Consider the following 20,062-nt stretch of genomic DNA (forward strand, 5'->3'; position numbering starts at 1 on the left):
TGGCCTTGTCTTAAAAGTTTAAAGAAAGATTAAAACAAAGTTTAAAAATTAAAACAAAGAGAGTTTGAACACTTTCAACCTTAAAATAATGTTTACAAAGACTTCTAAGCCAACTTCTCAGCAAACACTCATAAGTAATGCAGGTAAGTGCAAGTCTGCTCTTCAATCTGGAACCCATGAACAGAAACCATCAATGACAGAACACTACCCTACGCAAATAACGTAGGCTCATGTAAAAGCCTGTGATCTATTCACAGCTGCGCTTACGTTGGAAATATAACGTTGCTACGTCACGTAAAAGCGTAGGAAGGAAGTTTTTGACAGGATGTGCACGGAAGTTGGGAGTTGTGTACATACAAAGAAGGTAGATCCACCTTCTTTGGTACATATGTAACACAGAGCTGAGAAAAATGATTCTCAGGTGTCCACCGAACGGCAACGTGATAGGTTTATGGGAGAGTTTGAGTAAATCTGTTCAACTTGGGAAAGGACAGTCACAGAGAAGGAGGACAGGGCGTTCTTCAGTTGACTCTTCGGCTGCCCTCAGTCTAGAACTAGACAGACCTGTCACCCTTGTTGCTCATCAACCTTTGGAGGTCGTCAGACGTTTATGCCTCCGATGGTTGCAGAGGAGGTATTGTTTTACACCAGGCACAGGCTCAGGACCGTCCTGGTCTATGTCGTCTCAAGTCTACAAGATGTTAAGTCTCAGAGTTAAGCGAAAGATGCACGTGGGTTATTTATTTGGTCCCAAAGTCAGCGCATGTCAGAGTGAGAAGTTCCTGAACGTGGGAGCGGACTCGATGCTGCTAAAACGCACCCGCATGTTGGTTAGAGGTAGGTAGTCTACTACCTGTGTTTCATCTTTTAACAATGCTGATATTAGATTTGTACTTCCTTCATGTTTGTCTAGCTCTTCTTTTGCCTGTCCCATCATAATAAACCACGAATAACAATCTTGAACAAGTAATACTGTAACAAGAAATCCTCTTATACAATCCTGCTGATGATAAAAAATTTAACCCATCTGATAGCTTTGTGTATACATGGCATGCCAGTTAATATTCTTGTTTCCTTTCTTATTCTTTATTCATTCATCATCACTCATTCTTCTTTAGTCTGTTCTTGGTTGAACTTGTAATAACAAGGTAGCTAGTAGCTACATCCTGCTGTAGGCCTACTTTGATTTCACCCATCTGATTACTACATAGACATGTCAGTTAATAGCCAAACTGTCCTCTTTTTCCCTTATCATTGTGAAAGACCTCAGCACATCAATCAGATATCTGCAATATGACCTAAGGCAAACAGGTGATGGCATGGTGAAGTCCGGCAACAGAAAACTGTTTTTCGACACACACGCCATAGTGCGTCTCTTGGAGGAAAGTGGTAAGAATTCTCAAAAAAAAAATGTTGAAAGGTCATCATTATTGTAAAGCATAAAGCCCTGTGTGTTACATTTTGCTTTACTTTTACTTTTGGCAGGATTCAGCACACAGCAGTCTGAAGCTGTTGTTTCTGTTATGGTGAACACAACTAACACTAATATGGATACAGTGTATGCTGACATGGTAACTAAAACCCAGCAGGTGAGATCAGGTGGCCACTGGCCAGCCATTCAAATAATGTTGTCCCAAGTGGTTATTAACATTGTACAACACACAAGGTACAGGAATGGTCACTGTGTGTGTGTCCAGTACAACAGTGTTTTCTTGCGTTTGTCTTGTGTACACTCTAAGACTTCTTGTCGTACCATGAGCGTTGCCCCCTCACTCATGTTCTGCTCCATATACTCAATACATTTGTTGTTAGTAATTTTTTTCACATGCCTCTGGCAGTATGGTCACTTCGCCCTAGTGGTACCGCCTGGTTGGGAAGCACTGCCGTTCAGTTTTGTCAACAAAACTTTGGAAATGTGAGAAGTAGATTTATCGCCAATGTCAAAACAATAGAAAATCATTTCACATTTTCTTTGCCTGAACTGCACCTAAGCTTGACACAGAGGTGTGAATTGTTATTGTATGATCTGGTTTGATACGGTAACTGATCTGATGTATGATCTGGTTGCTGTTGTTTTTTTGTGCTTAATAGGAAATAATGCTACAGCGAGTGATGTCCCACATAGCATCGGTGAAGAAAGACATGATCATCCTGGAGAAGAGTGAATTTTCTGCTCTGCTGGCAGAGAATGAAGTGAGTGCTGCTGTGTGAATGACACAAATAGAAGAGCAGGTTACTGTATACGCAAATGTAACGGATGCCAACTAGCAGAGTACGGGGCGGGGTATAATGTTAGTAAACCTCTGTCCCAAGGCCTTATGTAGGCAGAGGCAGACTGATGCAATGGTGCTGAGCTATCGGCCTAGTTCTTTAGCCTAGTAGACTAGTAGAACTTTTCCTGTGCTCCCATTCTGTGAATGGGAGGTTGCGAGTTCGAGCCCTGGGTGGCAGACTGTGCAGGAAGACCTTGGTTACACAAACATACATGATAGTTACTGTGGCTCAGTGAATTCTCAAATCACATGGATTGGGTGAGTTGTTGGGTTTCGGGATCAACTCCCATTCCCCTATTTTAGGCGTTCATTTTGACAAATGCACTTGGTTATATTGCCTTGAATATGAAAGTAAGATACTTTAATATGCTGTGTTTCGACTTTAAAATGTCCATTTTTGTCTTCACACAGAAAGTCAAAGTGGAACTGTTGCAGCTGAAGATGCAGCTAGCAGTAAGTATTTATGATGAACACTATAGATGTGGGCATAGCTGCCAACAGTCCCTTCCAAATCATATAGAAAAACAATGCATGCTTAATATTGAAATAAAGGATTTTCTCTGAACCTCTAATTGAATTGTAAACTCTTTTTTCCAAACTATAGGATGTTATGAACAAAGTCAGAGCGGACGCAATCATGGACATGAATGCAGAGAAGAGTAAAGTGAAGGAAATGGTATGTTGTCTGCAAAAAAAACTGTTAACATCAGGAAAAAAATGATTGTTACACCCCTATCACTTAATAATATAAGATATTATGTCTGAATATTTATTTTACTTTGTTATTTTCTATTATCATAGAAAGCAGAGCATGAAAGAAGACTCCTGGAAGCACGGACTGAACTTATGGAGATGGTAAAAAAGCAAACATATTACTATAGTAATTACTGTTTTATGACTGAGATGTTTACATGAAAGATTTTGTAACAAAATGACCCATTGACATAATACATTGTTCCTGCAGAACTATTTACAGCCCTTGGTTGTTTGTGCTCGTGTAGCACTGTTAAAATGTTTGTATATATTTTCCAGAATGCAGAGAATGAGCGGCATGTGACCCAGATCCATATGAAGATTGACACAGAAGTGGCTGGCCTGAAGACCATGCTGGAATCCCACAAACTGGACACCATCAAATACCTCGCAGGTGATCATTTATCCCCATGCCTATCAATAGCTGCAGCCATTGAATATACATCTGTAGTGTACATGTGTAGATCATTGGTTCTCAACCTTTTTTAACAAACACCCCAAAACACAAACCTTACCTCATCATAAGCCTGCCACTGCCCCCCACCCAACACCATGATGATAATACCAACCCCAGCTGTCTCCTTGTCAAGCCTAGGTTGGTGCTGCATTAAGTTATCTGTCCACTTCCAGCAGTGGTGTAGTCTTTTTTTGTGGTGGGTTGGGTATAGTGAATATTTGAGCATTTTTTGAGGTGGGTAACTGTATATATTTGTGCTATTCTAATAATGGATCAATACAATTTTAGGTGGGTATACTGAAATCCATGACATTTTGAGGCGGGTATACTGTGTATACCTGCGTTCTACGTAGACTAAACGCTGACTACCAGCGTATATGATGAAGGGTTCACACACAGTAATTCCTTGACTGATTGACTTAACTTGCTTATCTTGTCCTTATCACAGGCTCTGTCTTCACCTGTCTAACTGTGGTTCTGGGATTCTATCGGATATGGATGTAAACTAGAGCAGTCAGGACAACAACACAGAACAAACGCACGCAAGTGGATTTGCTTCATGCGAAGACTTTTGACTATGGAGAAAAAGCAGCTGTTTTTCCACAAACTGTATATACACGTGTTTTATATTGAATGCCTTGTGAGGTTGTAAACCCATTTCATCTGTTGCTCCTTTGAAACATTGTTTTTTCTCGTTTTCTCACAATTGAATGATCAGTTATTATAGTCACAGTGGCACAGTGAATTTTTACTGAGGTGTAAACAAATACACTGTTTTATTGTTAGTCTTATATTTCTCTAAAATATGTCTACAGTGAGTTGTATGGTGCAATTTGTAGTTAATATTTTACAATGGTTTATCTAATGCTGAAAGGGTTACAATGATCATTATGAAGTCAATTTGTTAGAAAATGATTATTCATTATTTATGTATAATAAACTGACATTTCATCCACTTGAAAAAAAACGTAGAGTTCACTCATTTTTCATTGTACATAGTGTTTCATAAATGGCTGGCTGTTACTAAAGTGACTAGAACTACTGTCATCCACCAGAACAGCAGATGGCGATAGAATGTTCAAGTAATGCTAGAACTAGAATAAGTAAACAGGAAGTACTGAACGCACCGGCCTGTGGTGAACACTTTTTCACGTGGTGGCTGCTATGGGACCTGTTAAATTATCCTGGTACGTTTTCAAAGCTGTAAATTTAAATGTTTACTCATGGGAAGTAGTTGTATTCTTAATGCGGGATCTCGGAACCTAGACCCGTCCTTTGGTATGTTGACTTAGTAGAACTGAGACCTCGGGCTTGTTGCTGACCACTTGACAGCCTTCTGTCGCTCTATTTATATACGACTACTTGAATTAGACAAGTAAAGTCTTATGTGTACGCACGTGTGAGACTCCACCAACTTTCAAACTTAGGCGTAACAATATAGGCGTGTTATATCTCCAGAAGTCATGACAGACGCTTTTAGTAGCAACAGTGAGCTGGTCATACAGCGCTCTGTAGACGTAGCCTGCATCAAATCTGACCGTTCTGCTGGGGCCTGGGAGGAGACCTACCAAATCAAGGAGACCTGCCATTTCATCACCACTAACCAGTTCAAAAAGGTATGTAGGTGTTGACGCAATATGTACCTCAGGAAAAAAATACTAACTAATTTACCATCATTGAGTGAGTGCTGTATTGTCAATGTGTTGCCGCCTCTGGCTTTTGACAGGTTGCCTTGCAATTTCCTGATGAACTCTTGGTCGAGTCCGTTCCAATAGCAACTGAAATAGACAAGAATACAGGAGCCAAAACCTACATTTTGGGTGACACCTCATATGGCAGGTAAATACATATTCATATACACTTATATACAAAGGTCTAGGTTTGACTCGAAAAGTGGTGGGGACATTTCAATAGCAAATGGTCCGGATATGCTGTTTTTGCATTATATTTGTAAAAAAAAAATGGTAGGGACAAGCTAGGTTTATCTGGAAATGGACATGTCCCCACCGTCCCCCCCTAAAATTACGCCCATGCTTATATATAAACTCAATCTCTTACCCCCATGTATCATGTTACCCTAAAGTATGAGCACGGAATACTTTTGTATTTTTTAGATACGTCCTAGTATATATAAGAGATGTGGGTGGGAGACGTGACGCCTTGTTTTTTCGTAACATTGGTTAAAAACCTACAAAACTGTTATTTTCCTTTAAAAAACAAATGTCAATGAAAGAAGATGTGGTACATTATGTTTCATATTAGTCTTAGATGAGAAGAAACATTTTTGTTAAGATTTATGTAAAGGTTTATATGTCAAATTTCCTGCGGTGTGACTGTAACATTAATGAAACAATATATAATAATATATATATATATATAAATTAACCAACAACATTTTGAATAATGTATGAAGCATTTGGCATGATTGCATAAATCTTAACTTTAGATTAAGATATGTGAATGTGGAAAAACTCAAGACAGTAATATTAACTACAAGTTCAATTTCGTAACACAAATTGCGTCCTGTGGGGTGACATGTAAGTTTATGTCAATGTTTGTGAATGGGCAGCTGCAAGGCCAACTACACGGGTCTTAAAGACTGGCTCCTAACCAGTCAGTACCTCAGTTATTGGAGAGTGCTGTGGAAGTTTAAGGTGACTCTTAACCTCTTAATATGTCTTCACATTGCAATCTTTCTGTCACGCAATGCTTAGGTTCATTTTATGGTGTCCTGTGGTGTGACTGCTCTTATAGGAGGAAAACAAAGTTTTTTTTTATTAATGAAAACACATATTAAGATTAAACACAATATCATTATCAAGTTAGCATGAGCTCAGATGTCAGTCATGTATACAAAAGGATTAAAATGGCCATAATGCAGTGAATTCCCTGTGGTGTGACTCCATTTTCCTGCGGTGTGACATGCCTATGCTATGTGTTGATGCAGGACACATTTTCCCAAAAATGGCAAAAGTAAGGTGAAATTCCACAGACCACTAAGTGCTTTATTTTTTTCTAATTTTTTTCCAATTTTTATCCATCATTTTTTTCAGGAATTTGAAAAACTTTTTTTTTTTTTGTGTTACGCCCTTAAACGTCAACCACCCATATATATTATAAGTGGGTCTGTCAGTCTGAAACGCATTCTTGACATTGTAATTCCCTCCTGTGTCCACAAGGCGGCAGTGCATCTTTGTCCGCCTGTCAGACTTGTTATTGTCTTGTATACTGATTTGTATATTTGTGTATGCGTGTTTATTTTCTTCAGCTGTTGCGTTGATGAGGTGGCAGCGGAGCATGTGGGAGCGGACTGCATAGTGCACTATGGGAGGTCGTGTCTCAGCCCGTCCAGGAGACTTCCCCTCATGTATGTGTTTGGGAGGCAGCCTGTTGACCTGCAGCAGTGTGCCGATGCCTTCAGGGAACTCTACCCTGACACCCAGAGTCATGTGGTCATCTTGTATGATGTCATCTATGCGCATGCTATCAGTGAGTCATTACTCTTTTTTTTGGAAGGATTCGTCTCACAAAATCCTTTTTGAAAGTTAATGTTAAATGTGTATAGAATGATGCAAGACGCCTGTTTGTTTTCGACTCAAAGTGCTTTACACTCACACCCATACACATTCACACATTCTGACATAACTGGAATGCTCAACACTACCTCTTTTTAATATATGTTCTATGTATGTCTGCTAGGGGTGTAACGGTACACAAAAATCACGTTTCGATACATACCTCGGTTTTAGGGTCACGGTTCAGTACATTTTCGGTACAGTATATGGAACAAAATGAAAAGCCATTTTCTTCCTCAGCATGTTGTGTATTTCACCAAAATATTGTCAAAATACAAACGAAAAAAAAGGAAATACATTCAACCTGCTACTTTGGGTCGGAGATTTCATCAGTGTAAGAAATAGCACTTTTCTCAAGGTTTCACAAAGAACAAGCCTCTACACCTGTTTTTTCTTGCATTCTCTGTCAGGGATCTGCACGAGCATCTGCATGCAGTGGCAGCATAATGTAAAAACATGAACAGACTAGCCTGTTACTCTACCTTTTGGTACAGCACTGTTCGATTCGGTACAGGTCTTTTCGGTACGGTACGTCGGTTCGGTTCGATACCGTTATAGGCCTAATGTCTCCTGTTTCCCAGTCTTGCACTTTATATGTCTGTATGGGTATTGTATTGGTACAGGTGTAATGTATGTATACTGTCTATGTCTAATTGTCTATGTCTACACCTAGAGTCTAGAGTCTATGTCTGCATGGGAAAGTAAGAAACGTAATTTCAATTCTTTGTATGACCAGGGCATGTAAAGAAATTGACAATAAAATCGACTTGACTTGACTTTCACATGGCGACTCTGGAGGCCAATTGTATGTACAGTATAAAGGTCAGAAAATATGGTACTGACAAATTTGCAGTAGTTACTGTGATAAATAGTCAACTAGTATTTTTCCATTATCCCCTTTCCCCTTGTAATATGAAAAAGAGAAATTAACCTGAAGCATTATTATTATTATATTATCCCCGTTCAGATGCACTGGAGCAGCTGTTGAGGCAGACACACCCCAATGTCGTTGCCTCTACCCTGCTGATGAACCACTGCCATGGTCATGGCCAGACACAGACACCCAGCCCAGCTTCAGATGCATCGGAGCCAAAGCAAGTGCCAGCTTGCAATGGCACAGAACCACCAGCAGGGGGAGAACCAGTGGAGGACAGTAAGGAGGTGCAGAAGTTTGGCAGGTGGTTCTGCCTAAAGGAGGGTGTGAGTCTAGATGACTACTGCATGTTCTACGTAGGCCAGGAGGGCTCCACGCTCACCAACTTCATGATGACGTGGAACCGCAACCCCTTCAGCTCCTTTGACCCCCTCACGTCGACCGGTCGCGCCGAGTCGGTGAACGTCAACAAAGCCCTGATGAAGCGCTACTACGCCATCGAGCGGGCCAAGGACGCCAGCGTAGTGGGCATCCTGGTTGGCACTCTGGGGGTGGCGAGCTACCTAGACATCATGAACCGGCTGAAGGAGAGTATACGCAGGGCGGGCAAGAAGAGCTACATGTTTGCCATGGGCAAGCTGAACGTGGCCAAACTGGCCAACTTCCTGGAGATAGACATTTACGTGCTGGTGGCCTGTCCTGAGAACTCGCTGCTGGACTCTAGTGAGTTTTACCGGCCGGTGATCACGCCGTTCGAGATGGAGGTGGCCTGCAACAGAAACCGAGAGTGGACGGGAGTGTATGTGACTGATTTTAGAGATCTCTTACCAGGTCAGCTTTTTAGTTTTTTTTTTTCATTTTTCATTTCTGCTTAAAGTTTGTTAAATTATGTCTCCTACACATCTACTACACATGCATTCTTTTTTTATTTAATGGGAGAGAAAAGGGACGCTGATGTTGTGTGCTGAAATAGAAAGGTTGCACCAAACAACTTGGCCTTTAGGTGGCAGAAGTGTTCATGTTTTTGGGAGCCTCCTGCCATTTATTCATGAACTGCATACTGAAGAAGAGTGGATTTTTTAAATCCATTTACATATAAACACAGCATGTGGATACATGTGAAAAAAACTCCATTATGACAGGTGCATTTTTGCCTCCAAATAGGCTGATTATTGAAAGGAGAACTCTGTTTACGAGCCCAAAACCAATGCATTTTCAAAAAATATCCATATATGTATGTAAACAGTAGATTAGTCAGAGGTTCAACCCTTTTCAACCTCTTGCAGGTGGCTGTAGCCATGTGGATCTCCCCGATGCAGATGAGGAGGCTATCACAGACGTGTCTCTCATCACGGGGGCACTGCGAGCCACAGGTCTGCAGACCTCAGAGGACTCAGAGGCCGAGTCCCAGCCCTCCTCTCTGGTGCCCAGAAACCAAACCATGACCGTGGCCACTGCCAACACAGCAGGTGGGTGAAACACAATGAGACTCTGCTGCTTAACACCACTGTTTTTGACATTCAGATGTGTGTGGTTTGTGTCACAGTTGAAAATATTTATGGCAGAAATTCTGCATTTGGCTTTCCTTTCTGATTCTCTCTAGTATATCACTAGAATAATTGACAAACTGAATTACTGTACAAAACTGGTTGTATTTTTTGTCGTCGTGCCATTAAGTATATCTTGTGGAAGTATCACATGGTGCATGATAACACTTGAGAGAGAGAGAGAGAGAGAGAGAGAGAGAGAGAGAGAGAGAGAGAGAGAGAGAGAGAGAGAGAGAGAGAGAGAGAGAGAGAGAGAGAGAGAGAGAGAGAGAGAGAGAGAGAGAGGGAGAGAGAGAGAGAGAGAGAGAGAGAGAGAGAGAGAGAGAGATTCAATGCTCGTTTATTTAACCATCTGTGCGTCATCTTACAAACAAATCATCCTTCACTTACAATCCAATGTGAGTGGTATCCCCCCCCACCCCCCAATTACACATTTAAAACCACCTCCCCATTCGCAGCTTTGTGACACAACAAGCCCCCCACTCCCCATACAGCCATAAAAGAGTCCATCTCCTCAATAAGTCTGCCATACGCATACTCAATTTTGACCCGCGCTGCCACCATTCCTTGGCAGACTTCAAGTGGATCACAGGACCCCACCCCCAGCAACTTGCTTTTCCGTGTTTTCCAGATGGCTAACTTGGCAGACCCCAGCAGAAAGTTCATTAGGCACACCTCATTTTTTCTCTTCACACTGTACCCAAGCCCACTGATAAACAGTTCCTGTGAAAAGACCACCCCAAATTTTAAAAACCACAATTTGAGACACTCAAAAAGTTCCCCAAGCCTTTCACATGTTAAAAAAAGGTGTACAACAGTCTCCTCCCTCCCACGAAACAAACAGTTCTCCCCTACTGCTGGATCAAGCCGTGCTACATGTCTATTTGTTGCAATCGCCCAATGGATAAGCCGCCACTGCAGGTCGGCCGTACGCTTTTCAATTGGTGGCTTGTATAAAGTCCTCCAGCACCCCCCCAGGGAGAAGCGTGGCCCAAACACCCCTGACCACCTCCATCCGGGCACCCGCTTCAGCGCTGACCGATGCTGAACTCTTATGCTGGTCATATAGAGTACTTTTCTGTCCATATCCTCAAAGGGTTTAGCCACCAAGTCCCCTTCAGACTTCAGAGAGAGAGAGAGAGAGAGAGAGAGAGAGAGAGAGAGAGAGAGAGAAATTGAGAGATTGACTGAAACAGAAAGAGGGAGACGCTTACACAGAGAGACATAGAGTGAGAGAGAATGAAAGAAAACGGAGAGAGAATGAGAGATTGGCATAGAGAGAGAGAGAGAGAGAGAGAGAGACAGGGACACAGTGGGGGAGAGATAGTGTGTGAGAAAAACAGAATGTTGTTGTGTTTTTGGGTCCATCTGGAGGAGAGGGCAGTGAGACGAGAGAGAGAGACGGGAGAGGGAGAAAGGCCAGTTGTGCTCACATGTCCGAGGCTAATCCCGCCTGTCTCCTGTTGGCAGCGGCCTTCCTGTCGGGCCGGAGCTGGCAGGGCCTGGAGCCGAGGCTGGGGGAGACACCGGTGGTCAAGGCTGTGGAGGGACGCAGGGGCATCGCCATCGCATACGAGGAGGAGGGATAGTGCCCATCGCCATCGCACTCAAAGAGGAGAGATAGAGCCAATGCCATTGCATAAGAGGAAGAGGACTAATACCCATGCCAGGGGTATACTCCAAGAACATGGTTAAGTGGTAAACCCGGCTACGGTAACCTACAGGAAGTGCTAAACCTGCTAATAGACGGCCCATAGGTGTCATTGAGTTAAGAGAATGAGCACTCCACCCTGGCTCTTCTACTAGATAATTTTTACTATCTTGATGTGGTTTACTACTGAGCCAGGTTCTTTGAATACTCCCCTGGGGTGCATTTCTGGAAAGCATAGTTGCTAACTTTGTTAGCTACTTTGTTGTTTGCAATGCAATTTCCCATTGACAACTACCCAAGTTGCTAACTGGCTAGCAACTACGCTTTAGAGAAACACACCCCTGGTCAGGGCTATGGCCAGCCACAGGGTAGAGGCATTGCCATGGCATAGGAGGAGGTGGAACTGAAAAATGAGAAAAGGTCGCACCGTGCATAGGTTTCTTTATTATTACACAGACGCGTTTCGGCGTTCTGCCTTCCTCAGCACGCACCCTTTTCTCATTTTTCAGTTTTACAATATTTTGGTCAGCACTCTTAAAAGAAGATAAACTTGTTGGGTGAAGCCTGCTCCAACCTTTATGAGCATATACAAGGAGGTGGACTCATGGTCATGCCAGTGCCAGGGTTGTAGGACACGACTACAGCCAGGGCCATGGGACACAGCAGCCTTGGGACAGGGACAATGCCAGCCATTCATGACTTTTCGTGGCCATTCAACAACAGAACAACGCACGGCGGCCGCCCAAAATGTTGGACCCTTATTATTACAACAAAAGGCAAGACTCTGGAAGAGCATATGTAAACTGTGGCGTGAAGTGCACAACAGTGGCATTATGTGGCCGGGACAAAGGGCCTGTTTAAATGATGCCCTTCGTGTGGGACTCCCTCCCGAGCTCCATTCAGAATCAGCGGATTAATTTGTCACTTTCTTTCCTGTTGACGTCAATGTTATTGTATACATCAGCCAAGAAAAAAAAAACGTCACGCATCATCAAATCATAAAGCAGTATTCAGAAAGTGATTTAAGCCATTGTTTAAATGTAAAATATTACGTTTAATTATTCAAAGGTTTGCTTTGGTCTGTGAAAAATGTTTGCTATAACTACAATAAATTATCTCTTACAAATTCCCATGTTGTACACTATTCCTCCAAATTTCATTTATAGCCAAACACAATGGTGAATAGTTTGATGGAAATACAGGCACTGGAAGTATTTTGAACATACTTTTTAGTTATTACAAAAAGGGTAACATTGTATTTGATCTCTTCAGACTGCAGACTGGTCAAATTTACAAGAAGATTTGTAACATTGAAAAGAATAATAATGTTAATCTTTGTGAAGAGTTTGTACAAAAGATGCAGGGAAGATGCCATTTTTTCCATTACATTGCCCTTCAAGCCAGTCTTCATTCACTGCAAAACAAAGAAACAACAAACAGAAAACAGTGCATATGAACATATATTTGGGTAAAATACAACCGTGAACAAATCTCTGCTTGTGCCAAAGCTTTGCAGACTTATTATTTTAACTATACTGTGGATCTGCTGTTTAGATAAAATGTAAGATTGAACAAATCTTCGACGGCACCATTTACAGTAACAGTGTAATAGGAGCCTTTGCTTGCGTAGCGAATCGAAAGTACCTTTGGAGAGGATGGTGATGATGTCACCTTGGCTGAATTCCAAGTCTTCTGGACTGCTGGCCTCGTAGGCATACAGTGCCAAGGCCTGAACACTTTTCTTGGGCGGGTCCTGCAGGGAAAATAATGTCTGTCCTTCAGGCAAGCTTTACTCACACAATGACGGCAACATCTCACTTGTGGTTTTGGATTTTAGTACTTTGAAATTAGTATACTTTCAAAAGCCACCCTCGTTCTGTTAAGTAGACTTATCCACCCTTGTGATGTCCTACAGGTGAAACACATTTGATTGCCCAGTGTTTGCCAACTAATGAGTACAACTACTGTAAGTGGGCTGAAAATGTGGTTCTGTACAGTGGAAAATAGTGTTGATCCTGAAAATTAATTAAATGAAAAAATCAAACTACTGCCTTTGTTAATTCAGAGACTCACTAAAACGTGATGGATTGTTTTTCTAGTAATAATTCACTAACTCTGGGATAATAACATCTCACTATATTAGTGTGTGTTTGTTGTAATCATGTAAACAGAACAAAACAGCAGTAACTAAATATACAATTGTCACTTATTTCTAATTTATGGCAGGCATTAAGTGCAATATTGTGGTATGGCAGTTCTAACCACTTTTCCCCAACCAACCACTTTACCTCAGAGAAGGTGCACCACAAGGTCAGTCGGCCATTCCTCATGCAATGCCACACGCTGGTCATCTCTGACTCCCCAATAGACATTCGCTCTCCGGACTTCACATAACTGGCACAAAACAGACACAAAGTATGATGAGTGCGGCGCGCTGATAAACAGTGAATGAGTAATGTGAATGGGCTCTTTCTATTTTCCAACAGTACTCATGTGGCCTGCCCAGCATTGTCTTTCTAGATAGAATCTAGCATATGTGTATGCCTTCAGGCCTTGTAGAAATCAAATGAACGTTTTTAATTTGAGCGCAACAAACAAAACATTGATTAAAGAGTGAGCCTACACACATGGTTTCACATGCACAGGGCCTGTGTGTGTGTGTGTGTGTGTGTGTGTGTGTGTGTGTGTGTGTGTGTGTGTGTGTGTGTCATTTGCAAGTGTGTCATTAAGTATGCTACCACTAGGCCTGCATCGTCATTCTCAAGTATGTCATTGAGTAGGGCTGTAAAGGCCCTGTGTGTGCCATTTGCAAGTGTGTGTCATTGAGTAGAGCATTACAGGGTGTGTGTGTGTGTGTGTGTGTGTGTATGTGATTTGCAAGTGTAGGTTTGCAAGAGTAGGCTACACTGTATGCATCACATTGCATTGCATTTCGTTGCGTTGCATATTGCATTCCATGCCTGAGAGAGAGTGCGGGGGCGGGCAGGTTGAGCTTGCTGGCGATCCTCTGCAGCAGGGCCTGGTAGGGAACTCCAGGCAGCGCCGTCACCACCACCGTGTAGGAGCAGTGCACCTTCACTATGCACCCCTGGGGCTCCTGCGACCTCTGACACAGTGAGCCATGGAAATTTGACGTTAAAGGCAAAATAAATCATGTCAAAGTGTGGCACAATGGATGAAAATTGTTTTAGGGAAAGCGATTGGTGTGAAAATGCACAGCGCGAAATTGTTGTCTAAATTCACACAATCAATGGACATTTGAGGTTTTAGGATAAGGAATTAATGTAAGAGAATGTGTGAAATGCATGTCTGATTTGAAAGCAGTTTGTGTAAGAGCAAAGTGAAATATCTCACTTGCACTGTTCGAAAAAGGAATTGCAACATTTGAGCACAGTGTGAAATGTGTATCTAATTTAACACAATAAATAGAAATGTTTAATTTTAGGAACTTTAAGGAACTCGCGTGAGAGCACATAGACTGAAATGCATGTCTAATTTGAAAGGAATTTGTGTAAAAGCACACAGGGTGAAATGCATATCTAATTTAAAATGTAAAAAAAAAAATACAAAAATGTTCAAGCAAACATACCCGAAGTTCAATGGTTACATTGTTGTAATCCCCGGACGGCACTGTCAGGAATAATTTTTAAAAAGACATGTAATTTGTCTTGATGATTTTGCACAACCACTCAAACGTGTATGTTTCCACTGTGTATTTGCAGCTGATACATTTGACAGATTTTGACACATACCATTTAAAGCATATGTGTTCTTGCGTAAAGCAGCAGTGCAAGGCCTTTTTCTTCATAGTAACAGAAGTGAAAGTGTCAAAAAAAATGTTTCATTTGAACTACACAGGGGAGCAACTGGGTTTGGGAAAACTTGCAAAGTGCAGTTACAGCTCATGTAGGAAAATTCCTAAGCACCATTCACCCTGAAACAAGTTAAATGAACCACTGGGACAAATAATAATAATTAAAAAAAACATCATTATGAAAATATTACCTGGTAGTCTACCTGACCGTAGAGGTCTGATTGGGGGTTCTTTAAATGGGGGAGCTGGGATCTCATCTGGTCCACTTGGTGTGCCGTTCTACAGAAATATGAAGCAACACAAACTGCATGATCACGAAGGCAATATACATGTAGGTGTTAGTGATAAATTAAATACTAGCTTCAAGGCAGATGTGTAGAATTTTTGAGAAATGTTTTTCTAGGTGAAAACATTAAGGGAATACATTAAAATGGGTGAAGGGAATACATTAAAATCTATCCGAGACGCAAACATTGAAATGTATAGCTATTGTAGAACTGTACAGAGATATGCCTTAATGAGTATATTAAATGATGTGTGGTGAGATCACTATAGTTACCTGCCCTTGCTTATTAGATAAAGTATTCATATCCAAAGGCTCCAGGTAGTTGTAAGGAACAAGGCCCCTCTGGAAAGACAAAAAAAAATCAATGAATAGAGAGATTAATTCTTGGACAAATACGTATACACAAGTCCTCCATGAGCCACATTCTTCACATGAGCCACATTCAGTTTATCTGATACATCCACAGTAAGGCTTAGTTGTGAACGTTTGTATGCTGACATATTCCACCATCATTAATAGAAATTATAAGCAAACAATAGTAACTTTAGAGCTAGTACAGTGTAAACATTTTAAAAATAATATTAAATTTGTTTGTTTCACGTCTTTTTCAACTACTCCTTGAAATCCACACAAAAAAACAGACATACTTTAGGTGGTGATGAAACAACCACACAAAGCTCTTTTGACAAAATCAGTCACGGTTGGCATGAAGGCGATGAGAGGAATTAAAAATGGTTGACTGAGCCGGGGCCACACGACCTGTGAGTACCAAGGCGCAGTGTGCTCACTGCCGTCCCTCACCCGCTCGTTAAAGATGACAGAGGCCCAGTTGTCATCCCCTCTCTGCAAGACAAAAACGATGTTGCCAGGCAACACCGCCAGCTCGTCACTAGTCTCGGGAGAGAACTCGTACAGGACGGTGTGAGGCTCTCCTTTCAGGGCTCTGGGAAGGAAGCACCAAGGGCAAGAGGTCACAATCACTGTTGCAATAGTATCGGATTTTTGATGGAGAGATCTAGAACTCGAAACAGAATATCTGAAGGATTCCACAAACGATAGTTTTTTTCTTTGAAGCAATTGATACACAAACGATACACACTTGACATATTTCATTTGATGAGACAACACACACACAACCTTACTAGCCTAGCATTACCTAAGGACTTCTGGTGCTTTTGGGATAGCTGGGGCATCTTCAGACTGTCACACAAGAGCAGACATTTGTATGATTTCCTTGTAGCATACACAACATTCACAAAACACTATCCCAGAGCAGGTTCTCAAAGTTATTATCTCTTTCATGGCTTTAAAAATATAATTAAGGCCGTAACAAACCTGTGGTTGCAGAGGAGCAAAACCAGAGAATTCATCTTTGTGAACGACTGAGGCCACGACCTAAGGAGACAGGATAATGTGTGGGGTTACACCAGGTTCTCAACCTTTTTTGAACAAAAGCCCCCTTGGCCTCATCACAAGCCTCCCAACTCCCCCTTGACCTCATCATGAATCTGACAACGCCCCCCTTAGTATTACAAAATTAAATGGACAAATGGCACCCAATGGCAACCAAGCTCCACCCCCATTCAGCTGTATCTTTCTCAACGCTGGAGCTCCCCAACGCCCCCTGGGGGGCTGTAGCGCCCCCGTTGAGAAACACTAGGTTAAACTCTGCTGCAGAATGCTTACTGCCATTGTGTCTTGCTACGGCAGACAATAAGACACTGTGAGAGCTGCACTGCATGCTTCACAGAACTGCATTTTTTAAACAGCGGGACAAAAACACCAGCAGTGCTAGAGAGCAGTGCTGACAGGTACATACTATATAACTCAGCATTGCTCATATTAGATTAGACTGACCAGAGGAAACATCAATTCTTATAACATTTACTTCTTTGTCTCTCCGAAATACAAAAAAACTTACTCATTTCTGATTTGCTCTGATCTTAGATTTGTATTTACATCAGATTAAAAATAGCCCACTGTTTCTTAGGAGATTAGTAAGTAAGAAGATGCAAATGTAGGATTTTACAAAATTCTGAACTGAAAACATTTCCCCCCTTGTGTGATGATAAGACTTGATCTTAGACTGTATGTGGAGGTATACCTTGGCTTTTCCCAGATAATCTTTCTGCTCTAGTTCAGCCACAAAGTTCCTGTTAGGTCTGAAGAGCAGCCTTGGACGCATTTCCACCAGATCAAAAAGCTTCTGTTTCTGTAGAAGAGAAACAAGGAAGATTTTTGCCTTCACGTCCTGCGCCAATTCTCATATTAGATATTATTTTAAAAAGCAGCGACTGAACATAACTATAATTGAATAAACCTAAATGACTCTGCCATTCAAATTGAAATGAATGAAAGAACGCTATTGGCCACCATTGATGTCACGCGACCAGACACGATAATGACCCTGTCTTCCAGTAAGAAAATTATGCCGATTATAAACACCTGGTTCTTTAGTTTTCTATACATTTATCGTAAAGTCTACAACACGAATGATTTCTGACCAAAATGGCCTCTAGGGCTAGCTCCACATGTTTGAACTTGGGCTTGAGGGCCAGTGCAGAGAGGAGGCTTTCCTGCGCTTTGTCCCACTGGCCTTGCTGAGCCTGGGTCAAGGCCATGTTGTGGAGCACCTGAAGAGGGAAGAGGAGAGGAGAAGGACCAGGATTGTTAAATCAGATCAGGATTTATTGACCCAATGTGTTAAGACAGACATTGGAATCAGTGGTTATGTGTCCTAAATAAATGCAATTAAATATAAATAAAATAGGCTTGTATAATATTGAGGCCTAACCTTAATAATCCTTAATACAGGTACGATGTGATGAAAAACATCCATCAATGAGATGTGTATGAATAACTATGTAGTAATAAAATCAATTACTTATGTTCTGACAGTCGATGTAAGTGATCTTTTATCACTTACCTCAGAAGCATAGAGCTTGTAACTAAGGCCAATAGGCTTGTAGTCGATCAGATTGTTGCCTCGTAACTCTCTAAAAGCATTGTTGAAGTCTGCAAGGGCCTCTTCAAAACTACATCAAGAAGACAAACATTTTGCCACATGGTCTTAGGACTGACAGTCACACATGTACACAATCAGAAAATGGTATATGACAAAATCAGCCTAGACAGGCTGGTGAGGAAAGCTGGGTCTGTGGTGGGCATAGAACTGGATACTCTCACTACTGCTGCGAAGACGACCATGAGCACACTGGACTCCATACTTGACAATGTAAGCTGTGAGACACCTTAATTTCCCTCGAGATTAATACAAGTACTTTACTCTACTCTAAAATGAATTTCCAGCTGCATGTAGCAAAGGAGAAAAGAGATGTTCCACCAGGACACAAACCCAGACTTTCCCAGGAACCAAACTGGGCCTCTGACCACTACACTAAAGAGCCAGGATCGTTGCTGTGGCAGAAAGAACACACTCACAACCCTAGAGACGGCCACTCCATCACACTGCCTAAAAGGAATAATATTGAGGAGGGTCACAAAACAGTTATGACAAAATTATGTCCCCCTGTCACTTCTCACAACACCATGTGCTCAAGAATTGGCCTCAAGATTCCCACACATTGAGTAAAAGACTATAGCAGTTGCAAAAGACCTACTTGCCACACAAACAAGGCATGACCAAATAAGGGAATGTGCCTGTCAACACACTCACTTTTCTCTTTTAAAAAATGTGATTCCTCGTTGGAAGAAAGCGACTGCCAAGTGCTCATCTTTCCCGATGCTGAAGTCAAATGCCTGTGGGTGAGAGACAGACAGACATTGATTTCCGTAGTGAAAATAAGTAAATGTGGTTTCACACTTGCACTTCCTTTTTTATATACCCATTACCATCAACACAAAACCTATTTGAAAAATGGTGAGAGACTGACAAAATGTATAGGTGTGTGATAGACTATGTTTGGCCCTATTATTAACAATTCATGACATCTTTGATTTAGATTTTTTTTTTTTTTTAAGTTACTTGCTATGTAACTTCCAACTTTTTTAACTAAATGAAAAGAGGAACAAACCTTCTCAGCAGCTTCTAAATCCTTGTTGGCCAGATGAAGGCAGCCAATGTCAAAAGAGATTTTGGAGTTCTTCTCTTCGATGTCCAGAAACGTTGTCAGGGCAGTCTCCACATCTCCCTGCTCCACACACGCCACTGCCTGGTCCCACTCGCGTAGGGTGTTCAGGAAGGACATGGCTGTATTAACATCCAACTGTAGACAACAGCAGCTCTGACACGGAGTGTGAGCAAGGGTACAGTATTTACTTCTCAAATTGACACCACTCCCTCTGCAACACTTTCAGATGGGAAGTGACTTGTGAGTGGTGAGTAATTGCTTCCCTATGTGTCCTTGTCTTTCATTATCTCTCCTTTCACCTTTGGTGAATGTAGCACATTTAAAAAAAATGTAATATTAATAGTCAATGAGCTATCAGAAACTTGTCCATTCCTGTTTACTTTTTTGTCTGTGTGATGACACAGGGTAATGCTGAGTTGAAGATTTGCTAGGGAAAAGTTTGAAGGAACTCTAGACTAGCCTGTAACTCCAAACAGGCCCTCTGCATCCTTGGTACCTCTAGAGTGCCTTATGCCATTGCCAATGCCATCCATTTTTGTGAAGGCTTTTATTTTGTGAATGATAGTTGTTGTTACTGGCTTAAATCAAAACTGAGTTTTCTGTTGAGCAATTTCATGGAACATTTGGTTTGTGTATATGTTCGACTCCCGACCCACCAGGTTGGTGGGGGAGCAATCAACCAGTGCTCTGCTCTCCCCCGTCCTCCTCCATGACTGGGGTACCCTGAGCATGGTACTGCCC

At 41.7% G+C, this 20,062-nt stretch overlaps 3 protein-coding genes across 3 annotated transcripts; 2 read left to right on the top strand and 1 right to left on the bottom strand.

Moving 5' to 3' along the window:
• The first annotated feature begins 319 nt into the window (after positions 1-319).
• On the top strand, positions 320-4,445 carry mcur1 (mitochondrial calcium uniporter regulator 1). Its single transcript, XM_063207034.1, has 9 exons — positions 320-837; positions 1,264-1,389; positions 1,486-1,589; positions 2,092-2,193; positions 2,685-2,726; positions 2,878-2,949; positions 3,075-3,128; positions 3,306-3,420; positions 3,932-4,445. The coding sequence occupies exons 1-9, from the start codon at positions 411-413 to the stop codon at positions 3,985-3,987; spliced, it is 1,098 nt and encodes a 365-aa protein (XP_063063104.1). The 5' UTR covers positions 320-410; the 3' UTR covers positions 3,988-4,445.
• A 50-nt stretch (positions 4,446-4,495) lies between these two features.
• Positions 4,496-12,260, top strand: dph2 (diphthamide biosynthesis 2). The gene is made up of 7 exons (XM_063207032.1): positions 4,496-4,670; positions 4,942-5,099; positions 5,210-5,322; positions 6,752-6,972; positions 8,026-8,763; positions 9,219-9,401; positions 10,950-12,260. The coding sequence occupies exons 1-7, from the start codon at positions 4,547-4,549 to the stop codon at positions 11,066-11,068; spliced, it is 1,656 nt and encodes a 551-aa protein (XP_063063102.1). The 5' UTR covers positions 4,496-4,546; the 3' UTR covers positions 11,069-12,260.
• Positions 12,261-12,356: 96 nt separating this feature from the next.
• Positions 12,357-19,542, bottom strand: ncf2 (neutrophil cytosolic factor 2). The gene is made up of 15 exons (XM_063207033.1): positions 19,265-19,542; positions 18,907-18,989; positions 18,157-18,265; positions 17,735-17,863; positions 17,335-17,442; positions 16,566-16,625; positions 16,387-16,430; positions 16,032-16,173; positions 15,504-15,572; positions 15,136-15,223; positions 14,720-14,760; positions 14,091-14,236; positions 13,419-13,524; positions 12,775-12,883; positions 12,357-12,544 (listed from the first exon to the last, which is right to left on the bottom strand). The coding sequence occupies exons 1-15, from the start codon at positions 19,436-19,438 to the stop codon at positions 12,459-12,461; spliced, it is 1,494 nt and encodes a 497-aa protein (XP_063063103.1). The 5' UTR covers positions 19,439-19,542; the 3' UTR covers positions 12,357-12,458.
• Between the last annotated feature and the right edge of the window lie 520 nt (positions 19,543-20,062).

The sequence above is a fragment of the Engraulis encrasicolus genome, chromosome 9 (assembly GCF_034702125.1).
Source record: "Engraulis encrasicolus isolate BLACKSEA-1 chromosome 9, IST_EnEncr_1.0, whole genome shotgun sequence".
NCBI lineage: Eukaryota > Metazoa > Chordata > Actinopteri > Clupeiformes > Engraulidae > Engraulis > Engraulis encrasicolus.

Coding starts and splice junctions, on each gene's coding strand:
- mcur1 (XM_063207034.1), top strand. CDS start 411: ATGATTCTCAGGTGTCCACCGAACGGCAACGTGATAGGTTTATGGGAG. Junction 1,390..1,485: donor GCGTCTCTTGGAGGAAAGTG/GTAAGAATTCTC, acceptor TACTTTTGGCAG/GATTCAGCACACAGCAGTCT. Junction 2,194..2,684: donor CTCTGCTGGCAGAGAATGAA/GTGAGTGCTGCT, acceptor GTCTTCACACAG/AAAGTCAAAGTGGAACTGTT.
- dph2 (XM_063207032.1), top strand. CDS start 4,547: ATGGCGATAGAATGTTCAAGTAATGCTAGAACTAGAATAAGTAAACAG. Junction 5,100..5,209: donor CCACTAACCAGTTCAAAAAG/GTATGTAGGTGT, acceptor GGCTTTTGACAG/GTTGCCTTGCAATTTCCTGA. Junction 8,764..9,218: donor TTTTAGAGATCTCTTACCAG/GTCAGCTTTTTA, acceptor AACCTCTTGCAG/GTGGCTGTAGCCATGTGGAT.
- ncf2 (XM_063207033.1), bottom strand. CDS start 19,438: ATGTCCTTCCTGAACACCCTACGCGAGTGGGACCAGGCAGTGGCGTGT. Junction 16,431..16,565: donor TTGCTCCTCTGCAACCACAG/GTTTGTTACGGC, acceptor CTTGTGTGACAG/TCTGAAGATGCCCCAGCTAT. Junction 14,237..14,719: donor ATGTAACCATTGAACTTCGG/GTATGTTTGCTT, acceptor TCACTGTGTCAG/AGGTCGCAGGAGCCCCAGGG.